This window comes from Oncorhynchus kisutch, unplaced genomic scaffold (genome assembly GCF_002021735.2).
Source record: "Oncorhynchus kisutch isolate 150728-3 unplaced genomic scaffold, Okis_V2 Okis06b-Okis10b_hom, whole genome shotgun sequence".
Classification (NCBI taxonomy): Eukaryota; Metazoa; Chordata; class Actinopteri; order Salmoniformes; family Salmonidae; genus Oncorhynchus; species Oncorhynchus kisutch.
The window spans coordinates 5,504,963-5,532,086 of record NW_022261983.1 but is presented as its reverse complement, the minus strand read 5'-3'; the positions used below and the strand labels follow the sequence as shown (position 1 = coordinate 5,532,086).

Sequence of the window (27,124 nt, the reverse complement as noted above, 5' to 3'; positions counted from 1 at the left end):
CTACTCTCTCTACTCTCTCTGCTCTCCCTACTCTCTCTGCTCTCTCTACTCTCTCTACTCTCCCTGCTCTCTCTACTCTCTCTGCTCTCTCTACTCTCTCTACTCTCCCTGCTCTCTCTACTCTCTCTGTTCTCTTTACTATTTCTGTTCTCTCTACTCTCTCTGCTCTCTCTACTCTCTCTACTCTCCCTGCTCTCTCTACTCTATCTACTCTCTCTACTCTCTCTACACTCTCTACTCTCTACTCACTCTGTTCTCTCTACTCTCTCTACTCTTTCTGTTCTCCCTACTATCTCTAACTCTCTCTGTTCTCTCTACTCTCTGCTCTCTCTGCTCTCTCTACTCTCTATGTTCTCTCTACTCTCTGCTCTCTCTACACTCTGTTCTCTCTACTCTCTCTACTCTCTGTTCTCTCTACTCTCTCTGTTCTCTCTACTCTCTGCTTTCTCTACACTCTCTGTTCTCTCTACTCTCTCTACTCTCTGTTCGCTCTACTCTCTCTGTTCTCTGTGTTCTCTCTACTCCCTCTGTTCTCTCTGGTCTCTCTGTTCTCTCTACTATTTCTGTTCTCTCTACTCTCTCTGTTCTCTCTGTTCTCTCTACTCTCTCTACTGACCTCACTGGAACCTTTGGCAAAGTACCATGTTCTGCACACATCCTGACCAGATCACATCCTGACCAGATCACATCCTGACCATGTCACATCCTGACCAGATCACATCCTGACCATGTCACATCCTGACCATGTCACATCCTGAGCAGGTCACATATTGACCATGTCACATCCTGACCAGATCACATATTGACCATGTCACATCCTGACCAGGTCACATCCTGACCATGTCACATCCTGACCAGATCACATCCTGACCAGATCACATCCTGACCAGGTCACATATTGACCATGTCACATCCTGACCATGTCACATCCTGACCAGATCACATATTGACCATGTCACATCCTGACCAGATCACATCCTGACCAGGTCACATCCTGACCAGATCACATCCTGACCAGATCACATCCTGACCAGATCACATATTGACCAGATCACATCCTGACCAGCTGGTTACATCCTGACCATGTCCATCCTGACCAGGTCACATCCTGACCAGGTCACATCCTGACCAGCTGGTCACATCCTGACCATGTCCATCCTGACCAGGTCACATCCTGACCAGGTCACATCCTGACCAGCTGGTTACATCCTGACCAGGTCACATCCTGACCATGTCACATCCTGACCAGGTCACATCCTGACCATGTCACATCCTGACCAGGTCACATCCTGACCATGTCACATCCTGACCAGGTTACATCCTGACCAGGTCACATCCTGACCATGTCACATCCTGACCAGCTGGTTACATCCTGACCATGTCACATCCTGACCAGGTCACATCCTGACCATGTCACATCCTGACCAGCTGGTCACATCCTGACCATGTCCATCCTGACCAGGTCACATCCTGACCAGGTCACATCCTGACCAGCTGGTTACATCCTGACCATGTCACATCCTGACCATGTCACATCCTGACCAGGTCACATCCTGACCATGTCACATCCTGACCAGGTCACATCCTGACCATGTCACATCCTGACCAGGTTACATCCTGACCAGGTCACATCCTGACCATGTCACATCCTGACCAGCTGGTTACATCCTGACCATGTCACATCCTGACCAGGTCACATCCTGACCATGTCACATCCTGACCAGGTCACATCCTGACCAGCTGGTCACATCCTGACCATGTCACATCCTGACCAGGTCACATCCTGACCATGTCACATCCTGACCATATCACATCCTGACCAGGTTACATCCTGACCAGGTCACATCCTGACCAGGTTACATCCTGACCAGGTCACATCCTGACCATGTCACATCCTGACCAGCTGGTTACATCCTGACCATGTCACATCCTGACCAGGTCACATCCTGACCATGTCACATCCTGACCAGGTCACATCCTGACCAGCTGGTCACATCCTGACCATGTCACATCCTGACCAGGTCACATCCTGACCATGTCACATCCTGACCATATCACATCCTGACCAGGTTACATCCTGACCAGGTCACATCCTGACCAGCAGGTCACATCCTGACCATGTCACATCCTGACCATGTCACATCCTGACCAGGTCACATCTAAGCAGGAAAGTAATATGCACTAGTCACTACATACTCATCTGAGAAGGCTAACTGAGGAGGCTAATGGATAATGCTATGTAGACCATCTGAAGAGACTGGTCTATTTGAATGGTAATTGTGAGTGTTCCAGTAGCAGTAGTCAGAGCAGAGGAATGGGCTGTCAGGGCCTCTGCCCACATCATTATCCTCTTTGTCCTTAGGGGAATAGTCAGCCCCATGGAGAGCAGTGGGAGAGGTCATAAATACTATTTAATCGTCCAGTCAGTGTGTGTACGTGTACATGCGTGCGTGTGTGTGTGTGAGTGCATGTGTATGTTTACTGTGTGTGTGTATGAGATAGAGAAAGTGGGCTTCATTAAGTGTGAGGAGTGGAGGACAGTGGGAGCTGTGGGCCTCAGCTGTCTGCTATTCAGCAGTATTGTAACCCTCCTCAGCTGTCTGCTATTCAGCAGTATTGTAACCCTCCTCAGCTGTCTGCTATTCAGCAGTATTGTAACCCTCCTCAGCTGTCTGCTATTCAGCAGTATTGTAACCCTCCTCAACTGTCTGCTATTCAGCAGTATTGTAACCCTCCTCAGCTGTCTGCTATTCAGCAGTATTGTAACCCTCCTCAACTGTCTGCTATTCAGCAGTATTGTAACCCTCCTCAACTGTCTGCTATTCAGCAGTATTGTAACCCTCCTCAACTGTCTGCTATTCAGCAGTATTGTAACCCTCCTCAGCTGTCTGCTATTCAGCAGTATTGTAACCCTCCTTAGCTCTCTGCTATTCAGCAGTATTGTAACCCTCCTCAACTGTCTGCTATTCAGCAGTATTGTAACCCTCCTCAACTGTCTGCTATTCAGCAGTATTGTAACCCTCCTCAGCTGTCTGCTATTCAGCAGTATTGTAACCCTCCTCAACTGTCTGCTATTCAGCAGTATTGTAACCCTCCTCAACTGTCTGCTATTCAGCAGTATTGTAACCCTCCTCAACTGGCTGCCTCTCCACAAACATGTCTTCTCAATGGAATTCTCTCTCTCTGTCTATCTCTCTACCTCTCTACCTCTCTCTCTCTGTCTCTCTACCTCTCTCTCTCTGTCTCTCTACCTCTCTACCTCTCTACCTCTCTCTCTGTCTCTCTACCTCTCTAACTCTCTCTCTGCCTCTCTCTCTGTCTCTCTACCTCTCTCTCTACCTCTCTACCTCTCTCTCTGTCTCTCTACCTCTCTCTCTACCTCTCTCTCTACCTCTCTCCTTCTCTCTCTGTCTCTCTACCTCTCTCTCTACCTCTCTGTCTCTCTACCTCTCTCTACCTCTCTACCTCTCTCTACCTCTCTCTCTACCTCTCTACCTCTCTCTACCTTTCTCTCTCTACCTCTCTCTACCTTTCTCTCTCTCCCTCTCTCTCCCTCCCTCTCTCCCTCTCTCTCTCTCCCTCTCTCTCTCTCTCTCTCTCTCTCTCTCTCTCTCTCTCTCTCTCTCTCTCTACCTCTCTCTCTCTCTCTCTACCTCTCTCTCTACCTCTCTACCTCTCTCTACCTCTCTCTCTACCTCTCTCTCTCTCTACCTCTCTCGCTACCTCTCTCTCTCTACCTCTCTCTCACTACCGCTCTCTCTTTCTCTCTCTACCTCTCTCTCTCTACCTCTCTCTCTCTCTACCTCTCTCTCTCTCTCAATTCAATTCAATTCAATTCAAGGGCTTTATTGGCATGGGAAACATGTGTTAACATTGCCAAAGCAAGTGAGGTAGACAACATACAAAGTGAATATATAAAGTGAAAAACAACAAAAATTAACAGTAAACATTACACATACAGAAGTTTCAAAACAGTAAAGACATTACAAATGTCATATTATATATATATACAGTGTTCTAACAATGTACAAATGGCTAAAGGACACAAGATAAAATAAATAAGCATAAATATGGGTTGTATTTACAATGGTGTTTGTTCTTCACTGGTTGCCCTTTTCTCGTGGCAACAGGTCACAAATCTTGCTGCTGTGATGGCACACTGTGGAATTTCACCCAGTAGATATGGGAGTTTTTCAAAATTGGATTTGTTTTCGAATTCTTTGTGGATCTGTGTAATCTGAGGGAAATATGTCTCTCTAATATGGTCATACATTGGGCAGGAGGTTAGGAAGTGCAGCTCAGTTTCCACCTCATTTTGTGGGCAGTGAGCACATAGCCTGTCTTCTCTTGAGAGCCATGTCTGCCTACGGCGGCCTTTCTCAATAGCAAGGCTATGCTCACTGAGTCTGTACATAGTCAAGGCTTTCCTTAATTTTGGGTCAGTCACAGTGGTCAGGTATTCTGCCGCTGTGTACTCTCTGTGTAGGGCCAAATAGCATTCTAGTTTGCTCTCTCTCTCTCTCTCTCTGTTGGTTGTCAGGGTCCAAGGTAGTCCAGGTTGGTGGGTCCCACCCATGTAAGCCAGTTAGTTAGAAAAGCCGTCTGGCAGCATTGACTGTTGGTCTGGCTGATATAGTGGTGATTCTGCAGTGATACTATAGTTATTATCAGTGGTACAGCTCAAATGGGGAACAAAGCTGTTGGTTTCTATATCTATATGACTTTGCCCTTTGGCTCAGTTATATCACCCTGGTTTATCACCCTTGTTTGTTATGCAAGATGAAACTGGGTGGATACCCACGTGAACCATATGAGCAGTGTGTACTGTTACTGGCAGTGCACTGAAGCAAGACAGTATTAGTGGTGTTGTGGCTTAGGGTGTGTTGATGTGTCTGTGTATGCAGAACCTCAGCCCTACATGCTCAGTCCAGACCCCTCACCTCCTCTCCCCCCACTTTCTCTACTCAGGTGGTTTGTCCCTGGCTGACTGTGTGTAAATATCTCCCCTGGCCTGTCTATCTGCAGCAGATCACACAGGTCAACACACCGCCCGCACGCTCCTCAGCTGCTCCAGTCTGCCACACACACTCCCCCATCCTGTCTAACCCTCCTCTCTAACCCTCCTCTCTAACCCTCCTCTCTAACCCTCCTCTTGAACCCCCTCTCCAACCCTCCTCTCTAACCCCCCCTCTAAAACTCCTCTCTAACCCTCCACTCTAACCCCCCTCTCTAACCCTCCTTTCTAACCCTCCTCTCTAACCCCACTCTAAAACTCCTCTCTAACCCTCCTCTCTAACCCCCCTCTAAAACTCCTCTCTAACGCTCCACTCTAACCCTCCACTCTAACCCTCCTCTCTAACCCTCTCTCTAAAACTCCTCTCTAACCCTCCTCTCTAACCCACCTCTCTAACTCCCCCTCTAAAACTCCTCTCTAACCCTCCACTCTAACCCTTCACTCTAACCCTCCTCTCTAACCCTTCTCTCTAACCCCCTCTCTAAAACTCCTCTCTAACCCTCCTCTCTAACCCACCTCTCTAACTCCCCCTCTAAAACTCCTCTCTAACCCTCCACTCTAACCCTCCACTCTAACCCTCAACTCTAACCCTCCTCTCTAACCCTCCTCTCTAACCCTCCTCTCTAACCCTCCTCTCTAACCCTCCTCTCTAACTCTCCTCTCTAACCCTCCACTCCAACCCCTGTAGGACTGCTACCACCTCTACTAGTGTTTTTAGAGGTGTGGGTTGTCTGTAGTGTTTTTAGAGGTGTGGGGTGTCTAGTGTTTTTAGAGGTGTGGGGTGTCTGTAGTATTTTTAGGGGTGTGGGGTGTCTGTAGTGTTTTTAGGGGTGTGGGGTGGCTGTAGTGTTTTTAGGGGTGTGGGGTGTCTGTAGTGTTTTAGGGGTGTGGGGTGGCTGTAGTGTTTTTAGGGGTGTGGGGTGTCTGTAGTGTTTTTAGAGGTGTGGGGTGTCTGTAGTGTTTTTAGAGGTGTGTGGTGTCTGTAGTGTTTTTAGGGGTGTGTGGTGTCTGTAGTGTTTTTAGAGGTGTGGTGTCTAGTGTTATTAGGGGTGTGGGGTGTCTAGTGTTTTTAGGGGTGTGGGGTGTCTAGTGTTTTTAGAGGTGTGGGGTGTCTAGTGTTTTTAGGGGTGTGGGGTGTCTGTAGTGTTTTTAGAGGTGTGGGGTGTCTGTAGTGTTTTTAGGGGTGTGGGGTGTCTGTAGTGTTTTTAGGGGTGTGGGGTGTCTGTAGTGTTTTTAGGGGTGTGGGGTGTCTGTAGTGTTTTTAGGGGTGTGGGGTGTCTGTAGTGTTTTTAGGGGTGTGGGGTGTCTGTAGTGTGTCTCGTCTAATCATCATCTGCTACCTCTGAGGGCTTTCCCTCGCGTCGGCGGGCGGCGGCAAACGGGAGGCGTGTCGGGAGAGATGGCGTGGGCTGCAGCTGGCACGGCCAGTGCCTCCGTTCGTCCTCGCCCTCCCGGGGAGAGACAGAGCACGTGCCAACAGCTTTCAAGTCATAAAAATCCCTCCTCTCTGAATCACTTTGGTTTATAATGAAACCTTCCTTTATCCTCTCAGAGCCTCTCACACTGCTGCCTATTGTCCAGAACAACCTCTGCTACTGATAAACGCTTTTCCACATGCTGCTGTGTGTGTGTAGAAATGTGTGTAGTGTGTTTGTATGCTAGTGTGTGTGTTTGTTCAGTTCCTTGTGTGTGTGTGTGTGTGTGTTTGTTCAGTTACTTGTGTGTGTGTGTGTGTGTGTGTGTGTGTGTGTGTGTGTGTGTGTGTGTGTGTGTGTGTGTGTGTGTGTGTGTGTGTGTGTGTGTGTGTGTGTGTGTGTGTGTGTGTGTGTGTGTGTGTGTGTGTGTGTGTGTGTGTGTGTGAGTATGAGCAAGTTGTTCCATCTGAGTAGCTGTGACCAGTGCTGGCCGGTATAAAGGACTTTCATGTAGACTGTGTGTTAGTAGACTGTGTGTTAGTAGACTGTGTGTTAGTAGACTGTGTGTTAGTAGACTGTGTGTTAGTAGACTGTGAGTCACAGAGCAGCTTTGTACTTTTGGTATGTTGTTTTCTACCACAGATTTGTAATGTTATGATGATGCTGTTTACCTCAGTCAACTCTCTATCTCTCTCTGGGTGCTGCCAGCCTGGGTTGGAGGGCAGAGCAACCTCAAAGGTGCCCTCCTGGCCTGGGGGGTTTCTATGCCCACCTCAGCCCACTGCACAGCACCCCAACAGCCAGGACCTGGGATATAGTACAGACTACATAGAACAGACTGTGAGGGGTAGTTTGGTACTGCTCAGTCTTGTTCTTTAGTTTAAGTCGTGACTTTGGGATATATCTTGTTGTGTAACCACATCAATCCACATCCAGACAGTTGTTAGCTCTGTGTGTATGTTACCCAACATGCTGTGCACAAAGAGACAGTGATGGCGGCCCGCGCTCCTTTAAAGCCCTCTAATGTTACTAGTCTGGTAGATGGTAATACAAACCGTCCCCGTCGGCCCAGATAAGAGGCGTCTGCTGAGCAAATCAACACCAGTGACCAGGAAGAGAGGGAGCATGTGTGTGAAGGGGTGGCACCGAAATGCAGCCAAGCTGAAATAAGAACAACAAGCACTCCACTAGCCTGATTCCCTTAATGACTGGAATCCCCCATGCACTGCCTTTTATGAGTGTTTTGGCTCAATAATATACCACACACACACACACACAAGTACACGCACACACACAGAAGAAAGGCATGCGCCGATATAGCACTGATGTGGCAGTTTGTGTGTGTGTGTGTGTGTGTGTGTGTGTGTGTGTGTGTGTGTGTGTGTGTGTGTGTGTGTGTGTGTGTGTGTGTGTGTGTGTGTGTGTGTGTGTGTGTGTGTGTGTGTGTGTGTGTGTGTGTGTGTGTGTGTGTGTGTGTGTGTGTGTGTGTGTGTGTTAAAACAAACAGAAGGGAAAGGACAGAGGAAGAGGATAATGATGGTATGAAAAACAAAGGACAAAAGAGAGTTGTTTCATCACAAACAGTGTTTTTCCTTCTGCAGTCAATCAGTCCATCAGAGGATGGGGATTGGCAGTGTTCTGTCAGACTGGGAGTGTATCCTATGATGATTATCACATCATGCTGTAGACACTTATAGACATTGTCTGGGGATTTCAGTGAGATATGACAGGGCATTAGTCACCCAACTAGTCAAGTAGGACAATATGAGATTGAAATCAATGAGGAGAGTGGAATCTACTCTAGTGGAATCTAGTCTAGTGGAATCTAGTCTAGTGGAATCTACTCTAGTGGAATCTAGTCTAGTGGAATCTACTCTAGTGGAATCTACTCTAGAGGAATCTAGTCTAGTGGAATCTACTCTAGAGGAATCTACTCTAGTGGAATCTACTCTAGTGGAATCTACTCTAGAGGAATCTAGTCTAGTGTAATCTACTCTAGTGGAATCTACTCTAGTGGAATCTACTCTAGTGGAATCTACTCTAGAGGAATCTAGTCTAGTGGAATCTAGTCTAGTGGAATCTACTCTAGTGGAATCTAGTCTAGTGGAATCTAGTCTCCTGGAATCTACTCTAATGGAATCGAGTCTAGTGGAATCTACTCTCCTGGAATCTACTCTAGTGGAATCTACTCTAGTGGAATCTAGTCTAGTGGAATCTACTCTAGTGGAATCTAGTCTAATGGAATCTAGTCTAGTGGAATCTAGTCTAGTGTAATCTACTCTAGTGGAATCTACTCTCCTGGAATCTACTCTAATGGAATCTAGTCTAGTGGAATCTACTCTCCTGGAATCTACTCTAGTGGAATCTACTCTAGTGGAATTTAGTTAAGTGGAATCGAGTCTAGTGGAATCGAGTCTAGTGGAATCTACTCTAGTGGAATTTAGTCTAGTGGAATCGAGTCTAGTGTAATCTACTCTACTGAAATCTACTCTAGTGGAATCTACTCTAGTGGAATCTACTCTAGTGGAATCTACTCTAGTGGAATTTAGTCTAGTGGAATCTAGTCTACTGGAATCTACTCTACTGAAATCTAATCTAGTGGAATCTACTCTAGTGGAATCTAGTCTTGTGGAATCTAGTCTAGTGGAATCTAGTCTAGTGGAATCTACTCTAGTGGAATCGAGTCTACTGGAATCTACTCTAGTGGAATCTACTCTAGTGTAATCTACTCTAGTGGAATCTACTCTAGTGGAATCTACTCTAGTGTAATCTACTCTAGTGGAATCTACTCTCCTGGAATCTACTCTAATGGAATCTAGTCTAGTGGAATCTACTCTCCTGGAATCTACTCTAGTGGAATCTACTCTAGTGGAATTTAGTTAAGTGGAATCGAGTCTAGTGGAATCGAGTCTAGTGGAATCTACTCTAGTGGAATTTAGTCTAGTGGAATCTAGTCTAGTGGAATCTACTCTACTGAAATCTACTCTAGTGGAATCTACTCTAGTGGAATCTAGTCTAGTGGAATCTAGTCTAGTGGAATCTACTCTAGTGGAATCTACTCTAGTGGAATCTAGTCTAGTGGAATCTAGTCTAGTGGAATCTAGTCTAGTGGAATCGAGTCTAGTGGAATCTAGTCTAGTGGAATCTACTCTAATGGAATCTAGTCTAGTGGAATCTACTCTCCTGGAATCTACTCTAGTGGAATCTACTCTTGTGGAATTTAGTTAAGTGGAATCGAGTCTAGTGGAATCTACTCTAGTGGAATTTAGTCTAGTGGAATCTAGTCTACTGGAATCTACTCTACTGAAATCTACTCTAGTGGAATCTACTCTAGTGGAGTCTAGTGGAATCTAGTCTAATGGAATCTACTCTAGTGGAATCGAGTCTAGTGGAATCTACTCTAGTGGAATCTAGTCTAGTAGAATCTACTCTAGTGGAATCTAGTCTAGTGGAATCGAGTCTAGTGGAATCTAGTCTAGTGGAATCGAGTCTAGTGGAATCTAGTCTAGTGGAATCTAGTCTAGTGGAATCTAGTCTAGAGGAATCGAGTCTAGTGGAATCTAGTCTAGTGGAATCTAGTCTAGTGGAATCTACTCTAGTGGAATCTAGTCTAGTGGAGTCTACTCTAGTGGAATCTACTCTAGTGGAATCTAGTCTAGTGGAATCTAGTCTAGTGGAATCTGTCCGGGCGTGCGTGTGTGAGAGAGGCATGTATCGCTTACACACACACACCTCCTCTCCACTCTAGCTGGTGACAGGTAGATATTGTGGCTGTGATAGAGGGAGTAGTCTCATCCACTCTCTGCTCATTGATCACACTGGGGACTGGTACGAGGGCTGATAACAGGCCTTTCTGCATTGATTAAACCCTTAACACACCTTCCTGTATGAACTCATTGTACTGTGTAAACGTAATACATGAAGCCATATACCATCATCATCACGTCTTATCAGTTCCCTTGTAGTCTAGTTGATCTGCTGCTCAATGCCAGTCAGTCAACCAATGACTGATCTGAGTCAACTATCTGCTTTAACTTCCTATCACCTACTTCATGCACCATCTACATTGTTGTACACACACACGCTATATTGTGTATTGTCCTGGACAGGTATGTGTGATTTATGGTGTGTGTGTGTGTGTTGTGAAGACAGACAGTGTGTTGTAGAATAGATGCATGTACAGCACTGCACCCCTAGAGAGTAGAGGTGGGTGGGAGCCTGCCCAGCCCTGCAGTGAAGTCAGAGTTATGTCAGCCAGATAAGAGTCTTCCTCATCCTCCCCCCTACCTGTCTATGACAGGAGCTTTGTCTCCATAGACCACCACCTATCCCTCCATCCATCTCTGCTCTTTTCTCCCTCTATCCCTCCCTCCCCAGGTTGCAGGTGAACTTCCTGGCCCCTAGTATTTGGGCGATAGATTCGGTCTCTCTCTCTCTCTCTCTCTCTCTCTCTGCCTCTCTCTGTCAGAACAGGGCAGCCATTGTTGTGAGGCGCTCTGCGGCGTTCTCCCCCAAGGTTACTGGGCTACAGGGAGCTGAAAGGACACGCTAAAATCAATCACTCAATCTTAAGAAGAAAGGTGATAGATTGAGAGAGTACAGAAAGGGGGGGGGTCAGAAGGAGGGTGGAAGAGGCAAACACACAGAGATAGGAGACATGGAAAAAGAGTAGAGAGACAGACAGAGGAAGTCCGATAGAAAAGAGAGAGGGAGGGAGAAAGTCCGGTAGAGAGAGGGGACATGGAGAGAGACAGACATAGAGGAAGTCCGATAGAAAAGAGAGAGGGAAGGAGAAAGTCCGGTAGAGAGAGGGGACATGGAGAGAGACAGACATAGAGGAAGTCCGATAGAAAAGAGAGAGGGGACATGGAGAGAGACAGACATAGAGGAAGTCCGATAGAGAGAGGGGACATGGAGAGAGACAGACATAGAGGAAGTCCGATAGAGAGAGGGGACATGGAGAGAGACAGACATAGAGGAATGGAGGGAGGGATAGAGACTATTACACAGAGAGAGATATGGAGGGAGGAAGTCCGGTAGAGAGAGGGGACATGGAGAGAGACAGACATAGAGGAAGTCCGGTAGAGAGAGGGGACATGGAGAGAGACAGACAGAGAGGAAGTCCGATAGAGAGAGGGGACATGGAGAGAGACAGACATAGAGGAAGTCCGGTAGAGAGAGGGGACATGGAGAGAGACAGACATAGAGGAAGTCCGATAGAGAGAGGGGACATGGAGAGAGACAGACATAGAGGAAGTCCGGTAGAGAGAGGGGACATGGAGAGAGACAGACATAGAGGAAGTCCGGTAGAGAGAGGGGACATGGAGAGAGACAGACATAGAGGAAGTCCGGTAGAGAGAGGGGACATGGAGAGAGACAGACATAGAGGAAGTCCGGTAGAGAGAGGGGACATGGAGAGAGACAGACATAGAGGAATGGAGGGAGGGATAGAGACTATTACACAGAGAGAGATATGGAGGGAGGAAGCAAGGGAATTAAAGGAGGAGTTAGGGGAACATAGAGTCCCTTTGATCCTGTCGTCATAGTAACATCGTGGGCATTAGGGCTCCCGAGTGTCACAGCAGTCTAAGGCACTCCATCTCAGTGCAAGAGGTGTCACTGCAGTCCCTGGTTCGAATCCAGGTTGCATCACATCCTGGATGATTGGCCCAGTGTTGGCCGGGGTACAAAAACATTATTTCTTTTAACCGTCTACTCCCGGCCGAGGGGGCGGAGTCCACCTGGGCTACATTGTATTCTGACAGGTGCTGTCTCTCCTAAACAGAACACTAGGCCTTCAACCCATCATTGCAGACCAAAGTCCAACGTCTGGGCCCGGAACATTCATTTGGCACATTCCATTGGCTGACATCATCGTGGAACACACACACACAACGACCAGGTGGTACAGGTGTCACACTGGGCAGGTCATGATACACACCTAGACATGCTGAAGTACTGCATGTCCCAGAGTGTTCAGCTTCCTGGTTTCCAGTGGGGCTGCTGATTGAAAGAAGGTCCATCTCAATAGACTGAAGTAGCTTTGTCTCCTTGTCTCCTTTCCTTCATCTGCACTGACCTGAATAGTCAAAGGAATGACAGCTTTCCCATCCTGCCTTGTTCTGTCACATAGTACGTAGTAAGGAGACGAGGAGAGGATGCCACTTTAGACTATTGAGATACACCCCTACCAGACATCCCCCGGTCAAGGGACTGAGTCCTCGTCCTCTAGAACTCTGATCTAGGATCAGCTGTTGGAACGTCTTCATAAACGAGCCCCATGTTGTATGTGAGATGGCCACAGATTTGGGATCAGCTGTTGGCTGTGCTGTTGCAGATGTTGTTGTGACTAATCACTACTAAATGGCTTGTAGCTCTCAGGTGCACTGTGGCGTGCCGTGGAGTAGAGTGGGTGGGATGGTGTGTGTGTGTGTGTTGTTTTTATGTGCTTGCGTATGTATAGGTGGGATGATGGGTGTATCATGAACACATACACACAAATATCTTATTGTTTTTGATATGTTAGCAGGCTTGTGGGGGGGGGGGGGTCCTTGCATTTGCGTGCATGCTTGTCTTTGTTAGTACTGTGTGTGTGTGTGTGTGTGTGTGTGTGTGTGTGTGTGTGTGTGTGTGTGTGTGTGTGTGTGTGTGTGTGTGTGTGTGTGTGTGTGTGTGTGTGTGTGTGTGTGTGTGTGTGTGTGTGTGTGTGTATGTGTGTGTGAGTCAGTGGCCAGCCAGCTGGAGATCACAGAGCCACCAGCTGGCCAAATCCACCTTCCCAACACAACTTTTATACACCATCATCACATCATCAAATACCTAGGGAGTTTATTCCACCCCCACCTCTACCACCTCTACCTCCACCACCACCACCTCTACCACCTCTACCTCCACCTCTACCAGCTCTACCTCCACCACCACCACCTCTACCACCTCTACCTCCACCTCTACCACCTCTACCTCCACCTCCACCACCACCACCTCTACCACCTCTACCTCCACCACCACCACCTCTACCACCTCTACCTCCACCTCTACCAGCTCTACCTCCACCACCACCACCTCTACCACCTCTACCTCCACCTCTACCACCTCTACCTCCACCTCCACCACCACCACCTCTACCCCCACCTCCACCACCACCACCTCTACCCCCACCTCCACCACCACCACCTCTACCCCCACCTCCACCACCACCACCTCTACCCCCACCTCCACCACCACCACCTCTACCCCCACCTCCACCACCACCACCTCTACCACCCCACCTCCACCACCACCACCTCTACCCCCACCTCCACCACCACCACCTCTACCCCCCACCTCCACCACCACCATCTCTACCCCCACCACCTCTACCACCACCTCCACCACCCCTACCCTCCCCTCCACCTCCACCACCACCTCTACCACCACCTCCACCACCACCACCTCCACCACCACCTCTACCCCCACCTCTACCACCACCTCCACCACCCCTACCCTCACCTCCACCACCACCTCTACTACCACCTCCACCACCCCTACATTCACCTCCACCACCATCTCCACCACCACCTCCACCACCCTCCTACCCTCATCTCCACCACCACCCCCACCTCCACCACCACCTCTACCCCCACCTCCACCACCACCTCTACCCCCACCTCCACCACCTCTACCCCCACCTCCACCACCCCTACCCTCATCTCCACCACCACCTCTACTCCCACCTCCACCACCACCTCTACCCCCACCTCCACCACCTCTACCCCCACCTCCACCACCACCTCTACCCCCACCTCCACCACCTCTACCCCCACCTCCACCACCCCTACCCTCATCCTCCACCACCACCTCTACTCCCACCTCCACCACCACCTCTACCCCCACCTCCACCACCTCTACCCTCACCTCCACCACCTCTACCCCCACCTCCACCACCTCTACCCCCACCTCCACCACCCCCTACCTCACCTCCACCACCACCTCTACCCCCACCTCCACCACCACCTCTACCCCCACCTCCACCACCTCTACCCCCTTCTCCACCACCTCTACCCCCACCTCCACCACCCTCTACCCCCACCTCCACCACCCCTAACCTCACCTCCACCACCACCTCTACCCCCACCTCCACCACCCACCTCTACCTCCACCACCTCTACCCCCTTCTCCACCACCTCTACCCCCACCTCCACCACCTCTACCCCCTCCACCACCACCTCTACCCCCACCTCCACCACCTCTACCCCCACCTCCACCACCTCTAGCCCCACCTCCACCTCCACCACCACCTCTACCCCCACCTCCACCACCTCTACCACCACCACCTCTACCCCCACCTCCACCACCACCTCTACCCCCACCTCCACCACCACCTCTACCCCCACCTCCACCACCTCTACCCCCACCTCCACCACCACCTCTACCCCCACCTCCACCACCACCTCTACCCCCACCTCCACCACCTCTACCACCACCACCTGTGGCTCTGTATCTTTGATATCCAGCTTCTTTTATTGTTATTATATATGTATTCTATATTTAATATTAGACTGATGGTATGCAGCTGATTATGCCCGAGGGAGGCAAATACAGGGTGAGGGAAAGGGCGAGAGTAAGATAAAAAGATTGGGAGGGATAGGGAGGGATGGATATTTTCCTGTCCCTGCCCATCCCACTAGCTTTTATCTACGAAATGAACCAACACCATGCATTTAAACAACCTGTTTATTGTGCTGCAGAACTAACCAACACAATGCATTTAAACGACCCATTGAGTGTGTTCCCAACCTGGACTCATGAGTGGAAGTAATATAATAAACGTAAATCTATCTATCAATTTATGTAATGTTTTATATAGCACGCATTTATTTGTGGATGTCCGTCATTATTTTGTATGATATATTACGAATTGCAATTCATAAAATATGTTACAAATTTGCAATAGGTATGATATTTTATGAATTCCAATTTTTGGGGACTAACGTTAGCTAGGTGGCTAACGTTAGCTGGGCTAGGGGTAAAGGTTAGGGTTAAGGTTAAGGCTTAGGAGTTAGGTTAAAGGGTTAAGGTTAGGGTTAGGGGAAAGGTTAGCAAACATGCTATATAGTTGCAAAGTAGCTCAAAAGTTATAAGTAGTTGCAAAGTTGCTAATTAACTTTTATTTAACTAGGCAAGTCAGTCAGATCTAGCAACGTTTCGGTTACTGGCCCAATGCTCTAACCACTAGACTACCTGCCTAGAATTCTCCGTGATGAGATTGGAACACACAACCTTTGTGTTGTTAGACGTTTGTGTTATACACCTACCCATCCACTCCAACCAACCACCCTCCTTTCATTTTTTGTCGTAGCCTTTTACACTCATAAACGTATACATACGGGTTGAAAATGGCAGATCTGGGCACTGATAAAGGCCTACATTGGAACACAGTGGCTGTACAGTAACATGCTAAACATGATGTCAGAGCTCTGGCTCTGTGCTTCACAGCGCTGTATGGGTTCTGACTGACATGATGTCAGAGCTCTGGCTCTGTGCTTCACAGCGCTGTATGGGTTCTGACTGACATGATGTCAGAGCTCTGTATGGGTTCTGACTGACAGACGTTCTGGAAATTCACCACAACACACCCACCTGAATGCACTCATGACTCCTTTCTGTGCGCACCAAAATGATGATCCGTTTCCCTGAATTGTGAAATCCTAACACTGCATATCGTATTTTATGACTTAGTTACTCGTGTTGGCATTAGAACCGGCTTTCAAATGATGCCCACCTGACCTAGATTGCGATTTATAATGGACCATTTTTCAATTCCATTAACAACAACAGTAATTGTGTGGTGACGGGGATGCGGGGTTGTTTTCCAAACAAAACAAGTGTTCTTGCTGTATTTCATCAAATGAACTGATATTGGCATAAACACATTTAGCAGCTGTTATTGGGGTTGTAGCGGAATGCTTGTGTTCCTATCTCCAACAGGAACTGTGTACACTTTGTAGAGGTGTGTCCACTTGGAGACACCAGTTAGTCCTCTCACTCAAACCCTTGTCCACTTGGAGACACCAGTTAGTCCTCTCACTCAAACCCTTGTCCACTTGGAGACACCAGTTAGTCCTCTCACTCAAACCCTTGTCCACTTGGAGACACCAGTTAGTCCTCTCACTCAAACCCTTGTCCACTTGGAGACACCAGTTAGTCCTCTCACTCAAACCCTTGTCCACTTGGAGACACCAGTTAGTCCTCTCACTCAAACCCTTGTCCACTTGGAGACAACAGTTAGTCCTCTCACTCAAACCCTTGTCTACTTGGAGACACCAGTTAGTCCTCTCACTCAAACCCTTGTCCACTTGGAGACACCAGTTAGTCCTCTCACTCAAACCCTTGTCCACTTGGAGACACCAGTTAGTCCTCTCACTCAAACCCTTGTCCACTTGGAGACACCAGTTAGTCCTCTCACTCAAACCCTTGTCCACTTGGAGACACCAGTTAGTCCTCTCACTCAAACCCTTGTCTACTTGGAGACACCAGTTAGTCCTCTCACTCAAACCCTTGTCCACTTGGAGACACCAGTTAGTCCTCTCACTCAAACCCTTGTCCACTTGGAGACACCAGTTAGTCCTCTCACTCAAACCCTTGTCCACTTGGAGACACCAGTTAGTCCTCTCACTCAAACCTTGTCCACTTGGAGACACCAGTTAGTCCTCTCACTCAAACCCTTGTCCACTTGGAGACACCAGTTAGTCCTCTCACTCAAACCCTTGTCCACTTGGAGACACCAGTTAGTCCTCTCACTCAAACCCTTGTCCACTTGGAGACACCAGTTAGTCCTCTCACTCAAACCCTTGTCCACTTGGAGACACCAGTTAGTCCTCTCACTCAAACCCTTGTCCACTTGGAGACACCAGTTAGTCCTCTCACTCAAACCCTTGTCCACTTGGAGACACCAGTTAGTCCTCTCACTCAAACCCTTGTCCACTTGGAGACACCAGTTAGTCCTCTCACTCAAACCCTTGTCCACTTGGAGACACCAGTTAGTCCTCTCACTCAAACCCTTGTCCCTTGGAGACACCAGTTAGTCCTCTCACTCAAACACTTCTCATTTGTTTGTCTTATGTTGCACCTACTCCACATTTTCCAGGAATATTTGTATCATGTTAATGAATGTACAGTATCCAGAGTATTTTCAGATTTCATTAGCAAAAAATGTGTTGATAAGTACAGTAAATATAACATGTGTTGATAAGTACAGTAAATATAACATGTGTTGATAAGTACAGTAAATATAACATGTGTTGATAAGTACAGTAAATATAACATGTGTTGATAAGTACAGTAAATATAACATGTGTTGATAAGTACAGTAAATATAACATGTGTTGATAAGTACAGTAAATATAACATGTGTTGATAAGTACAGTAAATATAACTGTGTTGATAAGTACAGTAAATATAACATGTGTTGATAAGTACAGTAAATATAACATGTGTTGATAAGTACAGTAAATATAACATGTGTTGATAAGTACAGTAAATATAACATGTGTTGATAAGTACAGTAAATATAACATGTGTTGATAAGTACAGTAAATATAACATGTGTTGATAAGTACAGTAAATATAACATGTGTTGATAAGTACAGTAAATATAACATGTGTTGATAAGTACAGTAAATATAACATGTGTTGATAAGTACAGTAAATATAACATGTGTTGATAAGTACAGTAAATTATAACATGTGTTGATAAGTACAGTAAATATAACATGTGTTGATAAGTACAGTAAATGTAACATGTGTTGATAAGTACAGTAAATATAACATGTGTTGATAAGTACAGTAAATATACATGTGTTGATAAGTACAGTAAATATAACATGTGTGATAAGTACAGTAATATAACATGTGTTGATAAGTACAGTAAATATAACATGTGTTGATAAGTACAGTAAATGTAACATGTTGTTGATAAGTTACAGTAAATATAACATGTGTTGATAAGTACAGTAAATATAACATGTGTTGATAAGTACAGTAAATATAACATGTGTTGATAAGTACAGTAAATATAACATGTGTTGATAAGTACAGTAAATATAACATGTGTTGATAGTACAGTAAATGTAACATGTGTGATAAGTACAGTAAATATAACATGTGTTGATAAGTTACAGTAATATAACATGTGTTGATAAGTACAGTAAATATAACATGTGTTGATAAGTACAGTAAATATAACATGTGTTGATAAGTACAGTAAATATAACATGTGTTGATAAGTACAGTAAATGTAAAATGCTCATGAAATCAACACAACAGTATAATGTTTGTATTCAGTCTTGTCAGGTCAACTGTTGTGTCCTCACCTTTTATCTTTTATTTTATTTAACCTTTATTTAACTAGGCATGTCAGTTAAGAACAAATTCTTATTTACAATGATGGTCTACCCTGGCCAAACCGGATGACGCTGAGCCAATTGTGTGCCTCCTAATGGGACTCCCAATCATTGTGATACAGCCTGGAATCAAACCAGGGTCTGTAGGGATGTCTCTAGCACTGCAGGGTCTGTAGTGATGCCTCTAGAGATGCAGTGCCTTAGACCTTAGGTCTAATCATTTTCCCATAATCTCAGAACGGTTCCCTTTTGATTGCTACCATGATTATGCATAGAATATGCTTTTCGTTTCTCTTCTTTAAGAAACATTTCAATTAAGCCCTATGCATATAGGCCAATTCCCATGAGTGTAAAGGATTAAGTAACCTTCTGTCTTATATAACCATACCAAACTAACATATCATACTACTTTTACGTTTACTATGTTACGTCTAGTCTATGATACCAGGCTGGTGCTGCAGAGTCACGCTTCAGTTTCCTCATGTGGCTCTGAACACAGACACACACACACACACTGTTAAAATGTACCAGCTGCAACAAACAGGTTTGTTAGTTTTGTTCAGCCACTCTGTTAGACAGTCAGTAGTTTCAGCTGCTCCTTTGATGGCGTGGTGCACAACAAGCAGAACAAGCCACAACACCCACGCAGACCTATTAGGCCTATCCCACAACAGGGCTCTCAACTGAGGGGTAGTGACTTGGTAGTGACACAGGCCAGGACAGACCACTGGGTGGAGGTGAAGGTGGGGGTGGAGTAGGACTGGGGGCCCTAAACAGGACAGACCACTGGTGGGAGGTGGAGGGGGAGGAGGTGGAGGAGGACTGGTGGTCCTAAACAGGACAGACCACTGGTGGGAGGTGGAGGGGGAGGAGGTGGAGGAGGTGGAGGAGGGTTGGTGATCCTAAACAGGACAGACCACTGGTGGGAGGTGGAGGGTGAGGAGGTGGAGGAGGACTGGTGGTCCTAAACAGGACAGACCATTGGGAGGTGGAGGTGGAGGAGGACTGGTGGTCCTAAACAGGACAGACCATTGGGAGGTGGAGGTGGAGGAGGGCTGGTGGTCCTAAACAGGACAGACCATTGGTGGGAGGTGGAGGGTGAGGAGGTGGTGGAGGGTTGGTGGTCCTAAACAGGACAGACCACTGGGAGGTGGAGGGTGAGGAGGTGGAGGAGGACTGGGGGCCCTAAACAGGACAGATCACTGGTGGGAGATGGAGGGGAGGAGGTGGAGGAGGACTGGGGGCCCTAAACAGGACAGACCACTGGGGGGTGAGGAGGTGGAGGAGGACTGGGGGCCCTAAACAGGACAGACCACTGGGGGGTGAGGAGGTGGAGGGGGAGGAGGTGGAGGAGGGTTGGTGGTCCTCAACAGGACAGACCACTGGGGGGTGAGGAGGGGGAGGAGGTGGAGCAGGGTTGGTGGTCCTCAACAGGACAGACCACTGGGGGGTGAGGAGGGGGAGGAGATGGAGGAGGGTTGGTGGTCCTAAACAGGACAAAACCACTGGGGGGTGAGGAGGTGGAGGGGGAGGAGGTGGAGGAGGGTTGGTGGTCCTCAACAGGACAGACCACTGGGGGGTGAGGACGTGGAGGGGGAGGAAGTGGAGGAGGGTTGGTGGTCCTCAACAGGACAGACCACTGGGGGGTGAGGAGGTGGAGGGGGAGGAGGTGGAGCAGGGTTGGTGGTCCTCAACAGGACAGACCACTGGGGGGTGAGGAGGGGGAGGAGGTGGAGCAGGGTTGGTGGTCCTCAACAGGACAGACCACTGGGGGGTGAGGAGGTGGATGAGGGTTGGTGGTCCTCAACAGGACAGACCACTGGGGGGTGAGGAGGTGGAGGAGGGTTGGTGGTCCTCAACAGCCAGTTGAGTTGTACAGTATGATCCTCTCTCTGCCCCCCTCCACCTCTCAACATTACAGTTGAGTCTGGGTGGTAGGCAGCTACACTATTTCAAAAAAGAATAATTTGCATGTCTGAGTGACTGCATGCCTGTTCTTACTGTATGTGGTGGACTCAGGATGTGTGTTGGATGTTGTAGAGTTGATGACAGAGCTCCAGATGGATTGTGGGAGCTGGTGTGATGATGATGATGATGATGGTGTTGGCGATGAAGGGTTAGTGGTTTGCTTGTCCAGGTGTGTATTGGAAGTGGTTTGGCTGGGGCTGAGGTGCTGTGTGTGTGTCCGGGTCATGCAGAGTTCTCTGGGCTCTGTGTGTGTGTGTGTGTGTGTGTCTACCGTGTTTGTTTGCAGCCTGATCCCCTTCATAAAGGACTGAGATGAGAGCACTAACGGCTGTGTTGAAGGCTGCTCTTTCTCCAATGTCACACATCACTGGTGGAAAACACTTCTATGTTGAGGGGTGTGTGTGACGGACAAATGGCAATACTAACCACTGTTTTCTCTCTCTCTCTCTCTCTTCTCTCTCTATCTCTCCCTCTCTCTCTCTCTCTCTCTCTCTCTCTCTCTCTCATCATAGTGACATATTTGATGCCATGTTCCCTGTCATGCACATTGCGGGAGAGACAGTTATTCAGCAAGGTTTGTGAACATAATGTATAATGTGTTAACCTCTGTAATACACACATACAGAACACATAGTTAGACCTACTGTACACACTGAAACTACTGAAATTACCACACACACACACACACACACACACACACACACACAACACACACACACACACACACACACACACACACACACACACACACACACACACACACACACACAACACACACCACACACACACACACACACAGAGAGACTGTAGTACTGACTGTACTCTCCCTCTCTTTCTACCAGATGTCAGTGTGACTTCTTCCAAGTCTGACCGTTGTCACTAGTTACCACAGCCACAAAGTCTAAATTGGCCTTATCTGTAAAATTCATGAAAACAAAATGAAAACAATTCTTGCCTTAATTTAAGGTTAGTGTTAGGCATAAGGTTAGCAGTGTGATTATGGTTAGGGTTAGGTTTAAAATCAGATTTTAATAAGATGCTTTTTAGAAAAAAGCAGGGCCTTGTGGCTGTGCCAGCTAGTAACGACCCAGTCTAAGCGCAGCAGTCCAAGGTCTCAGTCTAGACATCCCATAGCCTTTCACGTTAAACAGAGACAATCTGGGTTCCCTATCGAACACAGACTCACAGACAAACACACACACGTAACCACACACTTACTGTAACCTCAACACACACAGATAGACGCAAACACACATAACCACACTTACTGTAACCTCACACACATACAGACAGACACAAACACACATAACCACACTTACTGTAACCTCACACACACATCCAGACAGACACAAACACACATAACCACACTTACTGTAACCTCACACACACATCCAGATGGACACAAACACACATAACCACACTTACTGTAACCTCACACACATACAGACAGACACAAACACACATAACCACACTTACTGTAACCTCACACACACATACAGATGGACACAAACACACATAACCACACTTACTGTAACCTCACACACACACACACACACACACACACACACACACACCACACACACACACACACACACACACACACACACACACACACACACACACACACATAACCACACTTACTGTAACCTCACACATACATCCAGATGGACACAAACACACATAACCACACTTACTGTAACCTCACACACATACAGACAGACACAACACACATAACCACACTTACTGTAACCTTACACACATACAGACAGACACAAACACACATAACCACACTTACTGTAACCTCACACACATACAGACAGACACCAAACACACATAACCACACTTACTGTAACCTCACACATATACAGACAGACACAAACACACATAACCACACTTACTGTAACCTCACACACACATCCAGACAGACACAAACACACATAACCACACTTACTGTAACCTCACACACACATCCAGACAGACACAAACACACATAACCACACTTACTGTAACCTCACACACACATCCAGACAGACACAAACACACGTAACCACACTTACTGTAACCTCACACACACATCCAGACAGACACAAACACACGTAACCACACTTACTGTAAACCTCACACACACATACAGACAGACACAAACACACACAACCACACTTACTGTAACCTCACACACACATCCAGACAGACACAAACACACGTAACCACACTTACTGTAACCTCACACACAGACACACATACATACAGACACAAACACACATAACCACACTTACTGAAACCTCACACACATACATACAGACACAAACAGATTAAGCCACACATTGGCACACACAGAGACAGACACAAACACACAGTATATAGTAGATTCAGGCAATAGGCACACATATAGGCGTGTACACACCCTCTCTCTCTCCCCCCCTGCTTCCCCCAGACAGTGCTCCTGTGGTGGACTCTACAGTATCTGTCCTAATTTGGTGATAACTAGGAGGTGGGTGAAGAGAGAGAGAGAGAGGGCAGTGGGGAAGGGAGAGAGAGAGAGGCAGTGGGGAAGGGAGAGAGAGGGAGCGCGAGGCAGTGGGGAAGGGAGAGAGAGAGAGGCAGTGGGGAAGGGAGAGAGAGGGATCGCGAGGCAGTGGGGAAGGGAGAGAAAGAGAGGCAGTGGGGAAGGGACAGAGAGAGAGGCAGTGGGGAAGGGACAGAGAGGGAGCGCGAGGCAGTGGGGAAGGGAGAGAGAGAGAGGCAGTGGGGAAGGGAGAGAGAGGGATCGCGAGGCAGTGGGGAAGGGAGAGAAAGAGAGGCAGTGGGGGAAGGGACAGAGAGAGAGGCCAGTGGGGAAGGGACAGAGAGAGAGGCAGTGGGGAAGGGAGAGAGAGAGAGAGGCAGTGGGAAAGGGAGAGAGAGAGAGGCAGTGGGGAAGGGAGAGAGAGAGGGCAGTGGGGAAGGGAGAGAGAGAGAGAGGCAGTGGGGAAGGGAGAGAGAGAGAGGCAGTGGGGAAGGGAGAGAGAGAGGCAGTGGGGAAGGGAGAGAGAGAGGGAGGCAGTGGGGAAGGGAGACATAGAGAGAGGCAGTGGGGAAGGGAGAGAGAGAGAGGCAGTGGGGAAGGGAGAGAGAGAGAGAGGCAGTTGGGAAGGGAGAGAGAGAGAGAGAGGCAGTGGGGAAGGGAGAGAGAGAGGCAGTGGGGAAGAGAGAGAGAGGCAGTGGGGAAGGGAGAGAGAGAGAGGCAGTGGGGAAGGGAGAGAGAGAGGCAGTGGGGAAGGGAGAGAGAGAGGCAGTGGGGAAGGGAGAGAGAGAGAGAGGCAGTGGGGAAGGGAGAGAGAGAGGCAGTGGGGAAGGAAGACAGAGAGAGGCAGTGGAGAAGGGAGACAGAGAGGAGGCAGTGGGGAAAGGAGACAGAGAGAGGCAGTGGGGAAGGGAGAGAGAGAGAGGCAGTGGGGAAGGGAGAGAGAGAGAGGGCAGTGGGAAGGGAGAGAGAGAGAGAGCGAGGTAGTGAGGAAGGGAGAGAGAGAGAGAGAGCGAGGCAGTGGGGAAGGGAGACAGATGAAGAGAGAGAGGCAATGGGGAAGGGAGACAGATGAAGAGAGAGAGCGAGGTAGTGAGGAAGGGAGACAGAGAGAGAGGCAGTGGGGAAGGGAGACAGAGAGAGGCAGTGGGGAAGGGAGACAGATGAAGAGAGAGAGCGAGGTAGTGAGGAAGGGAGACAGAGAGAGGCAGTGGGGAAGGGAGACAGAGGAAGAGAGAGAGCATCCCAGCTGCTGTGTTAGCTACAGTACATTACTACAGTACATTACTACAGTATACACTACAGACTACTGATGTCACTGTTCACTGTCTGGACTCTGCTGCAGCTCCTGGCTGTTTACACCAAAGATATCTATGGTTTAACAGTATATATATATATATATAGTATAAAAACTGAGTGTACAGGACATTAAGAACACCTTTCACTGACAGACTGATCAGGTGAATCCAGGTGAAAGATATGATCCTTTATTGATGTCACTTGTTAAATCCACTTCAGTGTAGATGAAGGGGAGTAGATGGGTTAAAGAAGGATTGTTAAGCCTTGAGACAACTGAGACATGGATTGTGTATGTGTGCCATTCAAAGGGCGAATGGGCAAGACAAAAGATTGAAGTGCCTTTGAACAGGGTATGATAGTAGGTATCAGACGCACCAGGTTGAGTGTCACAAACTGCAGTGTTGCTGGGTTTTTCCACAGTTTCCTGTGTGTATCAAGAATGGTCCACCACCCAAAGGACATCCAGCCAACTTGACACAACTGTGGGAAGCATTGGAGTCAATATGGGCCAGCATTCCTGTGGAACGCTTTCGACAACTTGAAGAGTCCATGTCCTGATGAATTAATGCTGTTCTGAGAGCAAAATGAGGTGCATCTCAATATTAGGAAGGTGTTCTTAATGTTTTTTACAGTCAGTGTATATAATGGATTATCCAGGTATGACTAAACTGTTATCCTGATGTAACACGGTGGCCTAGCCTAACCGTGGCCTAGCCTAACCGTGGCCTAGTCTAACCGTGGCCTAGCCTAACCGTGGCCTAGCCTAACCGTGGCCTAGCCTAACCGTGACCTAGCCTAACCGTGGCCTAGCCTAACCGTGGCCTAGTCTAACCGTGGCCTAGCCTAACCGTGGCCTAGCCTAACTGTGGCCTAGCCTAACCGTGGCCTAGCCTAACCGTGGCCTAGCCTAACCGTGGCCTAGCCTAACCGTGGCCTAGCCTAACCGTGACCTAGCCTAACCGTGGCCTAGCCTAACCGTGGCCTAGCTCATCTTAATCTGCTGCATTTCAAATGTAGGATCAACCCCGTCGGTGTTACCAAGGAATCTGTGTCTGGGCAGGTGCATAAGGAAGACACCTTCTAATGTTCACGTCTAGGCTAGTTTCAAAAACACTTTCTATTTGCTGTGATTTGAGGTTGAAAATGCCCTCAAATGACCCCAGCTCTCACACAGCAGCAAGAACACACCATGTCAGAGAAGAGGCTCAGGCAGATCTTAAAACTCAAATTTTACTAGAGTATTTAAGTAAAAAGTACAGATGAAGAATCTTAATTTGATCACAGTGTTGCAGGATAATGCAATGCAGGAAATGTAGAACTTGTAGTGGTATTTGAGGTCTAAAATGGCTTCTGAAGTTTGTAATTTTCCCTTATGAAAAATGTGTCAACCCCAACAAAAAGATCTATTAATTATAAACCATGTATTAATTCACGTTTCCTGTTGCAGCAGGATCATTTTCCTGCTGTAGCAAACTGGCTCAAATTAAGATCCTATATCGGTACAAGTACAGGCCTACACAGTATATCAAAAGAGTCAATAAAACCTCACAGGAACAGTTTGTTTGCTGTAAAGACTGGTATTCCTCAGTCGTCGGTGTACATACAGCATTCTAGCCAGGTGACACAAAGCAAACGTGATCCGGGGATGTAGTCCTTTTGGAGACAGTCAAAGAACGTTGGCAGCAATGCTTGTTACACTTCCCCTATGTTGAAACAAGGTCTTTCTTACTGTGTGTGCTGGAGTGCATCCACCTGTGTGTGTGTGTGTGTGTGTGTGTGTGTGTGTGTGTGTGTGTGTGTGTGTGTGTGTGTGGACACGTGCATGAATGCGTGTGTGTGTGTGTGCGCTCAATTTTGTGTGTGTCTCTGTCAAATATTTGCCTGCGGTCTTGGGGCTCAGGGTTCTGCTAGAAGGGAAAACAAAGAGTTCACAGCCCAGGTGATAAAAGACAGGAAGAGTGGAGAGAATAGAGAGATGGAGTGAGAGAATGAGGGAATGAAAGAAAGACAGAGAGAGATGAGATGAAAGAGGGAGAGAGGGAGCTGAAGAAGGCGGGCCAGGTTGAAGCAGGTTGGATGGAGGGGACAGAGAGGACACAGTCCTGAACCTCTCTCCCCTCTCCAGTGATAAATGTGTGTGATGAACGACTCTAGCCTCTACACACAATATTAATTAGCTGAATGAACTCCTGTGAACCCTCAGCACGGGGATCCTCCAGCCTTTCAACTCCTCAATCACACACACACACACACACACACACACACACACACACACACACACATACACACACATACACACACACACACACATACACACACATACACACACACACACACACACACACACACACACACACACACATAGTTACACATACACACACACACATACACACACTCACATAGTTACACACACACACACACATAGTTACACATACACACACACACACATACACACACTCACATAGTTACACACACACACACACTCACATAGTTACACACACACACACACACATAGTTACACATACACACACACACATACACACAC

General features: G+C 47.7%; 1 protein-coding gene across 2 annotated transcripts in view; it reads left to right on the top strand.

Annotated features, from left to right (window-relative positions):
• prkar1b (protein kinase, cAMP-dependent, regulatory, type I, beta) overlaps positions 1–27,124 on the top strand; it is a 194,405-nt gene that overhangs the window by 100,451 nt on the left and 66,830 nt on the right. For both annotated transcript variants that reach the window (XM_031814385.1, XM_031814386.1), the window contains one exon: positions 21,290–21,351. In XM_031814385.1, the coding sequence (XP_031670245.1) occupies positions 21,290–21,351 (62 nt within the window). The remainder of the gene's footprint in view (positions 1–21,289; positions 21,352–27,124) is intronic.